General features: G+C 42.4%; 1 protein-coding gene across 6 annotated transcripts in view; it reads left to right on the top strand.

Moving 5' to 3' along the window:
• KLF12 (KLF transcription factor 12) overlaps positions 1 to 16,963 on the top strand; it is a 259,830-nt gene that overhangs the window by 168,450 nt on the left and 74,417 nt on the right. For all 6 annotated transcript variants that reach the window (XM_071806201.1, XM_071806194.1, XM_065844849.2 and 3 more), the window contains one exon: positions 6,575 to 6,710. In XM_071806201.1, coding sequence (XP_071662302.1) covers positions 6,575 to 6,710 — 136 coding nt within the window. The remainder of the gene's footprint in view (positions 1 to 6,574; positions 6,711 to 16,963) is intronic.

The following is a 16,963-nucleotide window of genomic DNA, read 5'->3' as shown; positions in this document are numbered from 1 at the left end:
GAGTCCAACTCCCATCCCTGCATGTGACAACCCCACAGTTCACACCATGTGTCTGAGGGTGTTGTCCAGGCTCTTCTTGAACACTGTCAGGCTTGGGGCCATGACACCTCCCTGGGGAGCCTGTTCCAGCACTCCAGCACCCTCTGGGGGAAGAACCTTTTCCAAATGTTCAACCTAAACCTCCCCAACACATCTTTCTGACATTCCCTTGGGTTGGTCGCCAGAGAGAAGAGATCAGCACCTGCTCCTCCTCCTCATCCCCTTGTGAGGAAGCTGTAGCCACCATGAGGTCTCCCTTCAGTCTCCTCTTCTGCAGGCTGAACAGACCAAGGGACTTCAGCTGCTCCTCATGTGGCTTCCCCTCCAAACACTTCACCAACTTCATAGCCCTCTTCTGGACACTCTCCAGTAGCTTTATATCTTTTTTATAGTGTGATGACCAGCGATTTAAAGAGAGACTTAAATCTGCGATCCCCACTTCCCAATAGATGCCTCAGTACAGACAAGTTTAGAGACTGGAGAAGGATAAAAATATTCTCACGGTGTGGCCCTGTGCTCAGATTATTCCCCTGGGCAGATGGAGGCTGTGTCCTGTCTCAAGGGGTTCGTCTGCCTGTAGCAGCCGGTGAGCTGGATCATTCCCGGAGATTTTGCTTCAATGGCATGGCTAATCCTTTATCATGTCAAAAATGACGCAGCTGTGTGCCAGAAAGCACAAATTCAATCAGTGCTCATTAAAAAGTTGCTATGCAAGTTTAAATTTGTTTCAGCATTTTAGAAGGGACAGTTGTGCCCTGAGAAACAGGATCAGCTATTGTCTGGCCTTCACAACCAGCATCAGTTTTAAAGCCAAGAAACTGTTCAGTTTGATAGAAATAGCAGCAAGCTTATATCTGATCCAGATCGGATTTTTTCCTACTGGCACCTGACAGCTGGCAGATACAGTATCGACGATGATAGACCACATTCTGGAGTATTTACAGACTGGTATGTGAGACTCATTTGCACATCTTACCTTAGAACAAGCACAGAGAGTGAATTCACTTGTAGCGCCCAAAGGGAAAGTGCTTTTTGGTACAGTTTGGCAAAGGAGCCATTGAGGAATGATTGCATATATGTACATGCATCAAGAGCAATTCTCTGGGCTGTCTTTAGCGAAAAGGATCATTGTTTCTTTAGGCTAACAAAGACAGAAGGCAATGTGGCCGCTTGCAGCCTTCAGCACTTGCAGACGTTCTTGAATAAGTGCCCTGGCTCACCAGTTTTTTCAGCATGGAGTGCCCACAGCTTGATTCTGGAGCTCCTGTGCAGTCTTTCAATGACACCTTTGTCCCACGAAAGCAGTCTCTAATTCGTTTCTTTTTGCTTGCTTCACCTGAGCCTCATTCACACTTCACAAAACCACCGGATCGCTCTGTTGGACAAATCTTGCCTTTCAAGAGGAGAAGCAAGGGCAAGAAAACCAGCTCATTTTTAAGACTTGAGTTTTATTAATGTAATGCGTCTACTTGTGATAGGGAAGACTTGTATTCAGTGACCCAGCCGGGTCTCTTCTGGACCATGGTCCTAAGTTCAAGACAAAGCTTGTTCATCAGAGCAAAATACAGCATGAAGGGAGGTTAAAATGCACTGGCATGTTCTCTGGGCTCTCCTCCACCTTGCTTGCCAACTGCGTTCCATTACTCACTTGTCCTCCACCTTTTTTATCTAATTTGCTAAATTATCTCTTGACTTCATCTCTTCGTTCTTTCCAGTTTGATGCTCATTAGGCCAATAATTACTCTTAATTCAGTGTTTATGAACCGCCGCTGGTATTTTATAAACCTTAGTGCCAGCAGTTCAACAGTTGTTCTTAGATGTCCAAGAGAAAGTCAAAGCTGTTGACATAAGTAGGAGTCATGAGCTGCAAATTGTATAAAAATTCTGTACTGCAGTTTGCACACTGTAGTGAGTGGTGAGGAGGAGATATCTTTTGGGCTTTTGGCCTGTCGGTTATTGACATGGCTCATTTTTGGGGAAGAGAATAGCTTTAAAAGACCGTTCTTCCCTGCAGCAGCTGCAGCCATGCTGGTGAAGAAACAGGGCAGTGTTCACCAGCTGGCAGCGGCCAAGTTCAGCCTCTGGGTTAGTCACCTTGGCTCCCCAACACCTTGGTCTACAAGCTGAGAAGAGGTCACAAATGGAGAGGGGGACAAAAAAGGGTGTATATTTGGCTCAACAGTAAAAAATAAAGGAATAAACCCTCGGTCATTATCTAATTTAATTCATAGAATATCCTGAGTTGGAAGGGACCCACAAGGATCATCGAGTCCAACATCTGTCCCTGCATGTGACAACCCCACAGTTCACACCATGTGTCTGAGGGTGTTGTCCAGTCTCTTCTTGAACACTGTCAGGCTTGGGGCTGTGACACCTCCCTGGGGAGCCTGTTCCAGTGCTCCAGCACCCCCTGGGTGAAGAACCTTTTCCTAATGTCCAACCTAAACCTCCCCAACACATCTTTCTGACATTCCCTCAGTTTCCATTATCATGTTTAGCCAGGTTCACTGCAAAAATATGACAAAAAATGTCTTTTAATTGCCTCTGAATTTGCCTGCTGATGCATTTCCATTCCTCACCTTTTATTGTCACCGTGCTCAAGCACCGCACGATGTGCTCAAACAGCGTCTGGTGGGGAAAAATGTGCCCAGTGGGCCATATTATCCCTAGGTGCAAAGATACAACCCCATTGGCAGCTTCATGCCTGTGTTAGAAGTACAGAGAGTAGGATTTACCTCATGGAGCAGAGACAAAAGTTAATTGGAAGTTTTCATCGTAGCATATTCTTCTGGTAATCTAGAAACACCACCAAGTATCATAGGAGTCTCAATAATATCTTAAGAGCTGGCAATCTGCGGTAATAATGAAACAGCATGTCTTACAAGGAACAAATGTACATAAGATTTTTCATATACATTTACACAATCTGTGTATTCACATTCAAGTAATTAAAATCTGTGTATAAATAACTGTATTACAGATTAAATCATGTAACAACTTTCATGATTTCAAGTTACGCTTGAATTTAAACATTAAGAAAGTTTCTGAGCTAGCTACTTAAAACTTACTGTAGTTTAAGTTAGATTAAGTTACCGTTAATACAAAATATTGCATATATATTTTTTTTTGTTACAATTTTCATTCTATTTACAAATATCAACTTTCATAAAAGCATCATGTGCAGCAGCATTTAATTATTGGGCAGATGCATATAACTTCTTGTAATGAGATTCACTTTAAGATAAACTGAAGAAGTAATAAAAAAATAATAATCTCATACTTGAAGTCGCTTTTAAGAAGGAACATTAGGGAACAAGACATCCTCAGAAATAGCACTTCTTTCCAAATTGTTTTCTGGGGCTAAATCAGCTAACTAGATAGTTCAGTTGCTCTTAAATCAAATACTAGATTATCCCTAATGCTCAGGTATGCCTGAGCATTGAATGCCATTGAATGCCATCACGTGTAAGTTGTGATTTTAAGCAGCACAGTCAGAATGGTGCTCATTCTGCCTAAAACAATTAAAAGTTTTAAATGATTTCTGAGTTGCCGTACATTTGTCTCATGCAGAACATTGTTCATTGTCAACAGTCTTTGCTTTGATAAGCAAAAGATGTTTTCTTTAACATATGTGAAGAAATAATAAGCAATCCAAATGTAGCCAGCATTACTAAGGCACCTAGACCGTGCTAGCAGAAAGTTAATAGAAGTCACACTGTGCATCTGTAAATGCACTGTCCTTCCAAAAGGGGTTGTTGCATCAGCTTGCTGAACTTATTTTAATAGTATTTTCTTTATGAAGTTCTTTAACATTGAGAAAATGCAACTGAAGGGTGGTTATAATGACTCACTGTTCTGCTCAGAGGTGGCTCATCGCTAAGACATAAATTAAAATTTAAGACCAACTTTGCCTCAAGTCATCACTCATTTGGGGACTGCTTTCTTTTCGAGAGCCCAGCTGTCCATCTGTGCTGCGTTAATGTCTGCACAGCTCCTGCGGTGTCTACAGCCCATCCATTCGCCAGTGTAACTTAGTCGCTTTTTTAGAGTCAAATAGCTCAGTAACATGAGAAACATGGAAAAAAGGGAAATATATAACTGTGGGTTTGGGAGCTGCTGTCTAGCTGTAGGCCCGCTGAACTGTTCGTGATCTCTAAAGGGAGCCTGTGATGCCTGTTGTCCAGGGCTGTGGGCAGCCAGACCTGAATAGGAATGACAGGTGCCTTTCTTGAAAAGCAAATTGCAAGACCCAGAGTGTCCTGTCCCTGGCACGGTGTTACAGGAGAGCCCAAACTAACAAACTGCAACGTTTGGCTCTTTAAATAAATAATCTTGGATTCCCCTATTTCACCTGGCCAACCAAAATAAACACATTCTTTAAACAAATCATTTTGCTTGCCTTCTCCCTTCCCGCTCCTCCCTTGCAGGGTTGGGCATCTCTCCAGTTTTGCTCTCTACTCCAGCTGCTTTCGGTGTCTCTCAGCACTTACTAACCCTACGTGGTATTTCATGGGTGAGGAGGAATGTCTCTTTCTTTACCTCACCTCCCAAGTTTGTGTCTGTCCCCTGACACAAGCAAGCCCCAGTTCCCTTCAGGACTATCCCAGCTCACACTTGGGCCTCGTAGTCCCCCGCAACACCCATCTTGATTTCCTTCCCCTGCCCATACTCAAGTTGTAGTTGCTTCCCTTTGGAGGACAGCAGCCAGGATAAGAGGGAAGGCAGATAGCTTCCTTTCCTTTTTTCCTTTTTTCCTTTTTCCTTTTCCCTTCCCCTCTCTTTTTGGCACCAAACATAACTTGGCCGGATGCCCACCCACCCACTCTTGCACTCTTTCTCCTCAGTGAGACAGTGGAGAGAAAATAAGGTGGAAGAGCTCATGGGTCACCAGTTACTGTCATGGGCAAAACAGGCTTGTCTTGGTGAAACTTAGTTTATTGCCAGATAAAAATAGATTTGGATGGTAAGTACCAACCTCCTGCCCCTTTTTTCCCAAGCTCAACTTCACTCCTTCCTTCAGGGGGATGGAGGCTGGGGTCAGTTCATAACAGCTCCTCTCTTCTGCTCCTTCCTCCTCGCGTTGTTGCACCATGGTCTCTCCAAGTAAAGGGGAATCTGCTCCACCATGGAGCAGCACCTCCTCCCCTCCTTTTCCTCTCACCTTCGTGTCTGCAAGGCTGTTTCTCACACTTTCTTCCTCACTCTGCCCATATGGCATGTTTTTTTACAAATTTTTGAATACATTTTCCCCAAGGGGTTCAGCCATGCCCTGTGGTGGCTGAGTTGGAACTGGCTGTGTCCAGCACGGGGCAGCCAGTGCATTGCCATAGAGTATGGACACTGTAAGCTGTGAATGGACAAAACAATCCTGCAGTTCCTGATCTGCAGCTCTTTGTAAGACCTGAGACCCTGTGACTTTTCAGAAAGTCTGCCTAAGCCTGCCCAACGTCAGTCACCAGAAAGTTAGTTGCCTGTGTGAAGTTAAAGGCAACAGCTTTACCATGTGTGACGTGGAGGGAAGGCTCCTTCACAGGTTGACGCTGGTGTTGAACTGAATCACAAATCAGCACAACTGAGGAGTTTCTGACACCTAACTTTTAGTTAACTGGAGTGACATGGGTCCCAGCCTGACATCTCATGATGGACAGTCAAAATCAAAGATTGCTCCTGAAATTGTGGAGTACTGTGTCCAGTTCTGGGCTCCCCAGTTTAATAAGGACAAGGAATTACTGGAGGGGGTCCAGCGGCAGGCTACGAAGATGATTAGGGGTCTGGAGCATCTTCCTTAAGAGGAGAGACTGAGAGAGCTGGGTCTCTTTAGCCTAGAGGGGATCTTTTCGATGCTTATAAATATCTCAAGGGTGGATGTCAAGAGGATGGGACCAGGCTCTTTTCAGTGGTGCCCAGCGATAGGATGAGGGGCAACAGGCACAGACTGAGGCACAGGAGGGTACATCTAAACAGGAGGAGAAACTTCTTTACTTTGAGGGTTCCAGAGCACTGGAACAGGCTGCCCAGAGAGGCTGTGGAGTCTCCTTCTCTGGAGACACTCAAAACCTGCCTGGACACATTCCGGTGTGATCCGCTCCAGGTGACCCTCCTTTAGCAGGTGGGTTGGACTAGATGATCTCCAGAGGTCGCTTCCAACTCCAACCACTTTGTGATTCTGTGAAATTACTGTAAAATTTACTCTCGAGTGTGTTGCAAAGTGGACATAGCTCTTCCTCTTCGCTTTCTGAAGACAACCAGAATAAGTAACTTGAGGGTAAACTGATCTTTTGCTGACTATTACATATGTAGTTTTATTTCAGGTGTGCCGAGGGCACTGGCATGGCCTGTGTGTGTGGCTGGGAGTGCCTGTGCCGTGCTGTGGCACTACTTGGTGCCTCTGTCTATCTGTCACCTGGTTTGGGGAACTCAGCACAAGCAGTGCCATCCATCCCAAGCGAGCTGATGTGTTGTGCACCCTGATGTTGTTCTGGGATGAGATTAATTTCAGCACGCTCATATTAATCTATTATATGTCTCTTTCCAGCACAAATGGACCCCCGAGGCCTATCTCCCAGACAAATTAAAAGTGACAGTGATGATGACGACCTGCCAAATGTGACCTTAGATAGCGTTAATGAAACTGGATCTACAGCGCTCTCCATAGCCAGAGCAGTACAAGAGTAAGTATCACGTTCTCAGAGCGGGACGAGTGTTGCCAAGGTGCTCGGGGCTGATGGGGACACTGGCCCTCGGCCGTGCCACAGGGATAACCGCCCATCTGCGAGCTGGTGTACCTGCCAGCATCTCTTGTGTGTAGCATTGTTCTCTGTAGGAAGAGGTGGCTGTGTATCTCACTCTGGTTCTCTTTCCCTTTCTTTCTTTCGCCCTCATTATTAGGTAAAGTGTCAAATTGAAATTGTTTCTTCCCCTGTGTTTACTTGTGGAGCTTACAGAATTTTTGTATCCTTTCCAAAGGGAGACCAGGTCAGACTTTCACTCAAAAACCATGAAAATTCTTGTTTGAAAGCAGCATCAAGAAGTTCATTCTAGTTTCTGGCAAACAGGAGCTGCCTACATTCCTCCTGAAGGACGTTGTCATTGAAAGGAAATTAGCCAAGGGGCTTTTAGCAGTTTTTCTATTGCTCTTATTTTTCTGTATACTTTTACTCACTGGATGCACAAACAAATTCTTATGAACGGACAAATAAGTTCTTAATTTAATAACTGTATTGCTTGTTTAAAAAAAAAGAAAAAAGAAACAATTTATCATGAGCATTAGCAATTCTGTAGATGCATGAGCTTGCTCAGTCACTATAGCAGCTGGAAAGGAACCAACTGTGAGGTAAATAAGTATTAATATCCCCATTTTATAGGTGAGGAAAATGAGGTTATGCGTAAAGGTCACCCTGTATATCTGAAGCAGTGCTGGAAATAGAACTAGAGCCTCCAGGCACTGAAGCCTGCGCTACACCCACAAAACATATCTCTTTAGCTGAGAGGTTCAAAATATGGACATTATTAAATAGGAAGGAATACAATAAAGGCCATTGGACGTTATGATTTTTTTTATAGATGCATTTTAAATGTCTTAATGTGCTATCTAACAGTACTTACGTTTTGCTTTGTTATCCTGACTATCATTAGCCATAAGTGCTGATGTTTCTAAGCCATGTTTGGGGAGGATATAACTTTTTTGCATTTTCACCAGACATCTGCTAATTCGTCTTATAATCAAGCGCAGTAACTGTGATCCTCAAACGTATATTCCCCTTAAGAAGAGAGAGAGGTCTCTATGAGTAAGGCTAGGAATTGGCTCTCCCTGTAATTAGCATGTTGCCCTTCCAACAGTGATAAAGGAAGGGAAGTTTTCTTCACCAGTGACACTATTACTTGATAGGCAGGCCTCACACATATTTTGAATTAGCTAGTTATAACAACAGGCCCTGAAGTGCTAGATATTTTTTTCTCAGTTTATAGCACACATAATAAGCCAGCAAAATAAAACAACCCATCATGATTTTGCACTAAATAGTTTTGTCTAATTAATGGAAAGAGGAAGCACAGAGTGCTAACAAATACTTCTAATATATGCCTGACAAGTGGATACTGTTCTCTGTGATTGATATTGCTTGAACACTTGCAGAATCGGTCAAACCATGAAAAGCTTTTTTAGCTTTTCCACAATGCATTCCGCAGTTTGTGAAGGTAAATGTGTTGAATATTACTTGGCTGGCTCTAGAGCTTAAGAATTAAATTAAGAAATTTAATAATATAACATAAACTCATCCTTGTTATGGGTTTTGTTTAAACAGTAATCTGTTAGTTTATTTCAAAAGCCCCATTAGGCGAATCTAATTTGACTGTGATCTGCACTGTATCTTTATTCATTCTCAGTCACAGACACCACACATACAGCTGCTGAGCTGAAAAGAGATGTTAGCACATTATACCAACTCCACTCAATCCATTTCTTTCTTGATCTGTAGCATAGTGCCTTAGAGGTAGGCTCTATTCTTCATTTAGCTATGTAACCATGTACCTTAGTATTTAACATTTAGCAAAGCAGTCCACTGATGATAAAAGCCCACATTCTACGTACCCTTGTTGCAGAGAGGAAAGTCCCTTTGAAGCCTTCCAAAGGGAGATCCTGTGTGCTCAATTTCAGTGTCTAAACTTAGCAGACAGGAATTTCCTCTGAGGATATGGAAAGGCACCTACTGTTCTGGTGAATAACCAGGCAGTGCGGGGGCATGCAGGGAAAGGCTGCTTCAGTAGGCAGTAAAGTGTAGGTCTGAGCTAAGTGCCTAAGTGAGGTAGGCTGGACCTCAGAGTCTAGAAGGCTGTGCCACAGAGTGTGTTCTTTCTTAAGTGAGCTTGTAAGCTTTCTTGTGAATAGTTAAACAGTTGACAACAAAAAATAACTTCCTGCTGAGAGAGATTCTTCTCTTCTTGTGGAATACCAGCTGTGACCTCCAAAGGGATGACAGCATCCTTTTCTTCAGTGCTGGACTGCTGTTGTGCAATCTTGTCTTCGTTAAATGAAATACCAAGCCTAGTTTGTGGATGCTTGGTCTCAGGTGGGAGACAACAGTTGACGTTTTTCTGGCTACTTTTCAGACACATTTTAAATTATCCTACATAAGGGTTATAAATACATATATGTATTTATATATTTGCCTATTGCTGTCTATTCTCCAGGAGCAGAAAGGGATTTCAAATACCCTGTGGTAGCTGTTAGCTTTGGGTTGGTCCTGTGCAGCCCCTCGCACTGTGGGGGATTCCCTTGGTGAGACTCCTGACTCTCCCTGGATGTTGTCTGTGGGGCTCTGTCCTGCCTGGTTAGACATCTGCAACATAGGCATGCGCATCCAACCGAGTTGTCACATCTCCCTGCATAGGGCCTGCATAGCAGCTGGCATGTCCAGGTGGTAATTCTTTTGGCCTATTCTAACTGTCTAATTTAGGGAGAGGGTGAGTCAAGCCCATGAGTGCCCGTTCCTCTGCACTGACTGCAGGCGGTGTAGACAGCTGCCTGGGACACACATGTCAGTGCTGCAGATCTATGCTGTGAGGTGAGTCTGCAGCAATCCACAGCACCTGGCTGGGGCGTCAGCATGCCAGAAGCTGCGAGGGACAGGACAGCACTGAATGCGCCAGCATTTCCCCTTGGGTCTAAATCTGCTAGTTATGCCCAGGTGGCCAAAAAGGCCGACAGCATTCTGGCTTGTATCAGGAATAGTGTGGCCAGCAGGACTAGAGAAGTGATTGTGCCGCTGTACTCGGTACTGGTGAGGCCCCACCTTGAACCCCTCATCATAAGAAGGACATTGAAACACTGCAGAGAGTGCAGAGGAGGTGGCGAAGCTGGTGATGGGTCTGGAGCACAAGTCTGATGAGGAACAGCTGAGGGAACTGGGGCTGTTTAGCCTGGAGAAAAGGAGGCTGAGGGGAGACCTTATCACTGTCTACAACTAATGACAAGGTTTTAAGCACAAGCTGAAGGAAATCAACTAGTCAGTGACTGAGGAGGAAGTGTTGTTTTAATACATCCATTTTTAAGCTCATTGTCTTGGAAATTACCCTTATGTGGCTGGGTCACAGGACAGTTTGAAATGCCTGTACGAAAGCTTTGCTTTTCATGTCCTCTAAGACTGGAAGGCATCTCCTTGTGTTGCTGCTTTGTTTCAGGTACATTGTAGTCTTAGAAAAGAAACCTCTTACCAGTAAAAATTGTGACAATCAGACAGAGGGAGACACATGTTTCACATTAGTTCTTATTTATTTAAACAAAATGTAATTTGCTTGCATATTTGTAAAATAACCAAGTATGACTATTTTTTTTCTTAAGGAAATTGGCCTTCTTGCTGCTAGCTGTATACTGGCTGAGCTTCCAGACTTCTCAGTGGTTCTTTGGAATGATGTCATAGTCCTTCTTCAGTTCAGCAAATCCAATCAATTATGTAAAGTTATAGATAAACGAAGTCATTATTTCAAGCAGGGTACTTTGGTGAAACTTCTTTATGTGACAGTGATGCTTTATGGTGGTTACTATACCTTACCAAAATATGGGCTAAGAATAATTTATTAATCTCAAATAATGTGCTCTGCCTGATGATAAATATTGCAGCAATATGTAGATTTCAGTGGGCTTTGCATTGTAAACATAATTTCATCCTTTTGTAGCCTGTTTTACAAACTCATTTTGACATGTAGCTCTGTAGCAAAGAGCAGATTTGCCTCTATGTGCCTGACACTGCTGACGCTTATTACACAGCAAGAACAGCATCATATATCCAGGGTCAAATCTCAGATACGCTCTAGAAATCTTTATGAAGCCAAGGGAAGTGAAGGCATCAGTCAAGCCCTAGAAGGCCAGAAAAACTTTTTAAGGGCCCCTTTTGGAGACAGGGTGCTGTTTTCTCAGCCTGACAGCCCTTCCATCCCTGGGCAGTGCTGCTGCAGTGGGGCTTAGGAGCCATCTCCATCGTACACAGTAATGCAAATCCTGAGCCGGTCATTCACCTCCTCCTTTCCCTGCACACTTGTGCAGTAAAATTCATTATTTTACAGCATGCAGCTCTCTCTCCCTGAACATGCACAATGTAAAATCTCCCATGTGCAGAAGCGGGAGAGACAGAGGTTGATTTTTAGCACGAACTTCTGATCAGTGTATTGGTAAAGATTCAAAGATCCAAAAATTCCTCCTTCTTTATCTAGACTTTTTCACTGTAGAGGTTGTGTAGGCGGAGGGAATCCCCATGATCAAACCGTTTTTTCTTTCAAATATTGTCAAGGAAAAGATGGACAGTGCATATGAACTGATGACACTTAAGGTAGCTTCTTATTTTTCTGGGATAACGAAGAGAGAGAAAATTCTGAGAGGAAGTCCTGAATACTAGTAGTTACAGCTGCAGTTAATTCATAGAAATGTGATTTGTCATTTGGATGTGACTGTGGTGACCTTTAGCGTGAACTCTTCCTGGGGCTGAGCTGGGTGCTGCTGAGTGTTTTTATGAAAATGAGATTAGGGGCTTTGACCCTTTCCCACAATCTCTTTGGCGACCTTATGTGATTGATACATTGATGCTAATGTGGTCATCTTACTTTATTTTTCAATTTTGTTGGGTTTTACTATTGCAATACAGTGGAAGATAGTTTTGGATATTGTATTAGCAAAAAGGAAATTCCACAGCAGAGAGACAGCATAGCCACTGTGTCAGTGTACTCTTAAATTGGTATGTATTTTTCAAATCTGAATTTTTGTCCTTACATCTCTTTTTTTTCTCCCTCTTCTTCTTCAATATAAATCAACTTCTGTGGTTGATTTTCATCTCTTTTGAGGTATTTAACTGTTCCCATCAGCCATTCTTCCTCTACACTGATACTGTCTGTTTTCCTGCTTCAGCTGCAGTCATTACTGGCATTGTGCTATTCATTCTAGGGAACTTTCACCTCAGATTTTTCTTCTGGTTACAGACAAAATAGTTTGTCCCGAGTCTCCAAGAAACATAAGCAAAGGGTTTTTTGGCAGTACTCATGTGAGCTTTGCATCTCTCTCCTCTGGTCCATCCACCCCTCATGAGCAAATGCTCATTTTAAAACTGGCACACAATTGGATGGTGATTTTACAGATGGAGAACTGACTAGTGCTGGTCCAGAATTTTTCAGTAAAGCATTTTCTTCGCTGGAGAATGCCAATTTGTCCAAAGCAAAATCATGGGGATACATCAGTTTCAATTTTACTCTTCTCATGAAGATTTCGGAAGTCTGGGCTACACGTTTCCATTGCAGTACAACTTTAGAGCAGGAGATCGCACGGTTGTTGTAGCACTCTTGTGGTAAAATTGAACCCCATGTTCAGAAAGCAGAACTGCCTGTGAGCTTCCCACCTCCCCACAGGCTGTTACTTCTCAGCCTCTTCCAGAGTCCCTCTGCAAACTGAACTGACTTATTTGACATTAATAGAGAGGGAGGAGTGAATGCAGATATGTAAGTGAAAGACACTGGTGATGTAGAGCCCTGTAAGATGGATGATCATCTGTATTATGGTTGATGTCCCCACTGTGTCGTTATGTCAGGAGTGTTTCTGTTCTAGTTTTGGTTTGCGTCATGTCAGCAGTTTCAGATGTGCATCTTGTGGCAGAAAAGGTTTCTGCAGTGGGAAGTGTTGCTGAGTTGGACGTTGGCTGATGACCCAAGGGCGCCATTGAGCTGGCAGAGGTGTGCTGTGTCTCACCTGTCTTGGGGAACCTCTGGGCAGCACGGGACTGTCCAGTTTGGACATATCGTTATAGAAAAGGTTCGTCTCTCACAATTTAATCTATCTAAAAGTTAGGCTCAAATATTTTGGCTTTCTTCAGTGGAGACGTGTGCGTACTTCTAGGTCCAATCATCTCATCAGTTGAATCATCTGCCTTTTGGAGATGCCTGCCTTCCCTGATGGTTATAAAGGAGTCTGGACAAATGGCTTAGGAGGAGTGATAAACTTAACATTGCTGAAGTTGTACAGGAGGAATCCCCTGCTATGTAATTTTTTTTAAAGCCATGCTGGAAGTCTGTGACTCGAGAAGAAACTGAACCAGTACATCTGAACTTTGGACCTCTACAATTATTAGAGGTGTGGTTTGTCCTACCCACATGCAGCTCAGACAACTCACTAAAGAACTACTGGCTTCTCCTGCAGTGTATTTATAGGGCAGTTTACAAACTTTTTTTCTAGTAGAATTTCAGTTCTCTAAATCCTCTGTATATAAAAATGAATGTGCCTAAAGCTGTACTAAGAACTTCTATTGCAAGAGCTTGAAAGCCTGATATATCTTTGGGAATTGCTCTGTACACACTAACTATGAGCCTTTGCTATCTGTAATCCAAATGGACCTATACTATTCTAAAAAGGTCATTTTGTTTTTAATTATGTGTGCTATTTTACAAAAAAAAAAAAGTTTAATAACTTGACAGTTGGTCAGTACAATCTAAGGATGCCACTGTGTGTGTACACAGAGATTCCAGGATTTTTGGCGTGGAAATTTGCCGGTATATATCCCAGAGCCTTTTGCCAGGATAACAGATTTGCCATCACCCAGCAGTCATTAGGAATAAGGGCCAGGTGGACAGTAACTGTAAATCAAATGGAGCCTGCTTTGAAAGGACAATGTTGCTTAAATGACAGTTTGTTAGGAGATAGGGGTATTTTCAAATTGTTCCCTGAAGAAAGCTAATTTGAAAATAAAAGTGCTTTTAGCTTGGTCTACACAAAATTATGTTTTCCTGTCTCTCCTGTAACGGTAAGTTATCGTGACTGTTGAATCTAGAGCAAGGAAACATTGCCATGAGGGTGTCTGTTCGCTTCTTTTGAATCACTTTGAAGTGCTAGACATTGCTCTTCACTATGTATTTTACCATACCGTTGCTAGGAGTAATATTGTCCTTTTAAGAAAAGTATTTAAATTAAGTGCATAATGAGGTGGAAGAACCAAAGAATCCCAGTTGTGTTCAAGTCCAGAGGAGTTTTACCATTAACTTCATTTGGTCTAATGATTAACCCTGAAAGTGTAACAGAAGTCTGGTTGCTAAAAAAGAAAAGAAAAAGTAACTCAACACTTAGGCTCTTTTGGGGGCCATCACAGTACAGTAAGAAAGGTATTTGTAACATGCAAGAGTTCATAGATACACTTCTGTGTGCCTCTTTCGTTACCTTTATCCTTCACAAGCAAAATTTCAAAGATTTTGCCTCCCAGCTTCAGTTCAGTGTCCATATTGAATTGTCTCATATAATTTTCTTCTCAAAAATAGATTAAATTTGTTAACAAATTTAAATTTTAGTCTAAGAAGTGTCAGTCATTTCAAGGTAATTATCAAACTTTGCCATTATTGGGATTTTACATTATTAAACATGTTTACACAAATGTGCTTTGGAATAAAATGCCTCAGAACAATAGAGTATGATTACAATTCATATAGCACTTTTTATCTTTGGAGTGCTTTGCAAACATTAACTAATTAAATCATACAGGTCTCCTGTGTGTTCAAATATTGTAATTATCCACAGGTTAGTGACTTGCTCAAGGCCACGCAGCAAAGCAGAGAGCGAGCTGGGATCAGGAACGTTTGCCTTCTAGTCCTGTGCTTAATCCTCTACAATGTGCTGCTCCAGAGTGAAGCTTGAGTCACCAGTGGTTAGAGATCTGAAATGCATTTTACCGATAGGGAGGCAGGCATCGTGTAGTTGCTTGAAGAGCATGACACTGAAGAATTATTTATAAATAGCATTATGCATTACTGCAGTTTGTACACCTATTTGGCATCTGTTTCCCCTGTGATTCGTTATTCAGCTTTTTCTGTTTGTTTTTCTTTTCTTTCTAAATCAGCACAGAAAGCAGAGGCAGAGCTGTGTGCATTAAGAAATTCAGAGCTGTAGCAAATACTCATCAGTGCTGATGAGGTAGCAGAAAACCGCCAGGAAAAGCGACAATAAAACTAACTCAGTGAACTGCTACCTTGACTTACTGATAAGAAAAAGAAAGAGCATTGTCCTCTGCTGTCACTTGAGCCAAAATTACTTCTTTTTTCATTATCTAGATCAGATAAGTTTTTATCTTTCCGTTTCCATAAGGCAGTTCCTGTGATTTTGAGACAAGCAGACATGCAGCCCAATTAAATCTCAATAGCAGTGCTTATACTGATTTATGGAAAAATGTTTAGATCAATGCATGCAAAAACACACAAAAAAAATTGTTTAGGTCACAGGTATGCAAGCTGCATGCAAAAGAGGGCACTATAAAGAGAGGAACGCTGTTTAGCAAGGCATAATTGCCTGAGCATGTGAATGCAGGGATCTGAAGAAAAAAAATACACACATTTTTTTTCTGCTGTTTTCCTTTTGTCCTTCACAATGGGAAAAGATTGTGCTCGCTTTTCCCCTTTATTAGTTCAGTCCTCTTTGACTAGTAGTGACTCCACTGCAACCTCGTTTCTCACAGCAAATTCTTTTTAGGCTGGAGATAAAGCGAAACGAAAGGAAGTTCCTGGATGGTGGATTTGGAAGAGGTTTTATTTTGTGCAGTGCTCATGTGTAAGGCAGCGTCCTTCTCCACATGTGTGTGGCTGAGGACACCAGTGTTACTATTTTGGACACATCAAGAAGTGGATAATTGCAGCTTAAAGCCACCACATGTTATGAAGTTACTGTAGCCAAAGTGAAAGGAATCAAAATCTGAAACAGGGAGTAAGTAAAGCAAAGCAATGGCTGAGATAACAGCAGCTAATCCTGAGGTGTGACAACAGTAATGGTAATCACAGATTTCAGAGTCGAGCTGAGCACCTTCATCATTATAGCCATGGCAAACAAAGATGTGTCAAGAATGAAGGTTTGGATCATGGTTTTATTTACCTTTCTGGGTATGTACTGAATTGCGAAAGTGGTTCAAGGAAATATGAAAACAGAGGCAGGCAGAAAATATGGACGAGACCAGGGTGGATCAGAGGAGGCAGCAATGGCCAAACCACTCCCACCTATAGTGATGCTACATTCTATATACTATACATCGTATACATGATATTCTCATGTATCGCGAAGCTTGGGTGGTGTAGAGCAGGCTGGCAGGTACTGAGGCCAGAGGCTGCCCTATGAAAGGCTTGTTCTAACGCCTGTTCACAGTGTCTGCTGCTGCCAAAATTCTCCAGTGTTGTGAACGCAGCCTGAAAAACAAAATAACCTGGACCAGAAGCTGCCGGCAAGCACAAAAAGAAATACTTGCATTTATGTACTCATTAAGAGTCTGCAGGAGTCGTAATCTTGTCAAAATAGCTCCCTCAATTATTTGCATTAAAAATACAATATTTAGCATAGGGCTGGGATACTGTGTGGTAGATCAGAGGCACCCAATGCTGTCACATAGACAGATTGCTTCACATAGAATCCACCATGGTGTTTCTCTTGAGAACTGCTGGCCGTTGTTATTTCTGTGATGAGTTGCTTATCACAGCCGAAGAGTCAAACCATTTATAAAGAAGTTCACATGAAGAGCTGGAATAATGATCGAAATCTCAGTCGTAAAAGTTTCACAAGCAGAGTAACAGGATAATTTTGTACAATAAATTATTTGCTGAAAATTATTTACTCATCTGAACAGGTTGATTCCCTTTGCACTCAATATTTCCACTTCTAAACTACTTGCTGTCTGTATCACTACATCATATCTGAGATTCTTAGCCACTACTGAGGCATAGTCAAAATAAAATGTGTTTTTCCTTTTTCTTGAGAAACAACTAGCAAGTACTTGCAGTTCTGTGATGGGTGTGTCCTTGTCAATGCACTGCATGGCACAGAGGTGTTTATGTTTCCAGCTTGCCATTGTGGAAAATAAGAGATGAAGTACTTTGTTCTGCGCTTACCTATTTCTACCTGTTTTAAAAACCAGAGTGTGCTGTTCTC

The sequence above is a fragment of the Patagioenas fasciata genome, chromosome 1 (genome assembly GCF_037038585.1).
Source record: "Patagioenas fasciata isolate bPatFas1 chromosome 1, bPatFas1.hap1, whole genome shotgun sequence".
Lineage (NCBI taxonomy): Eukaryota > Metazoa > Chordata > Aves > Columbiformes > Columbidae > Patagioenas > Patagioenas fasciata.
This window is presented reverse-complemented; position numbering and strand designations above follow the sequence as displayed.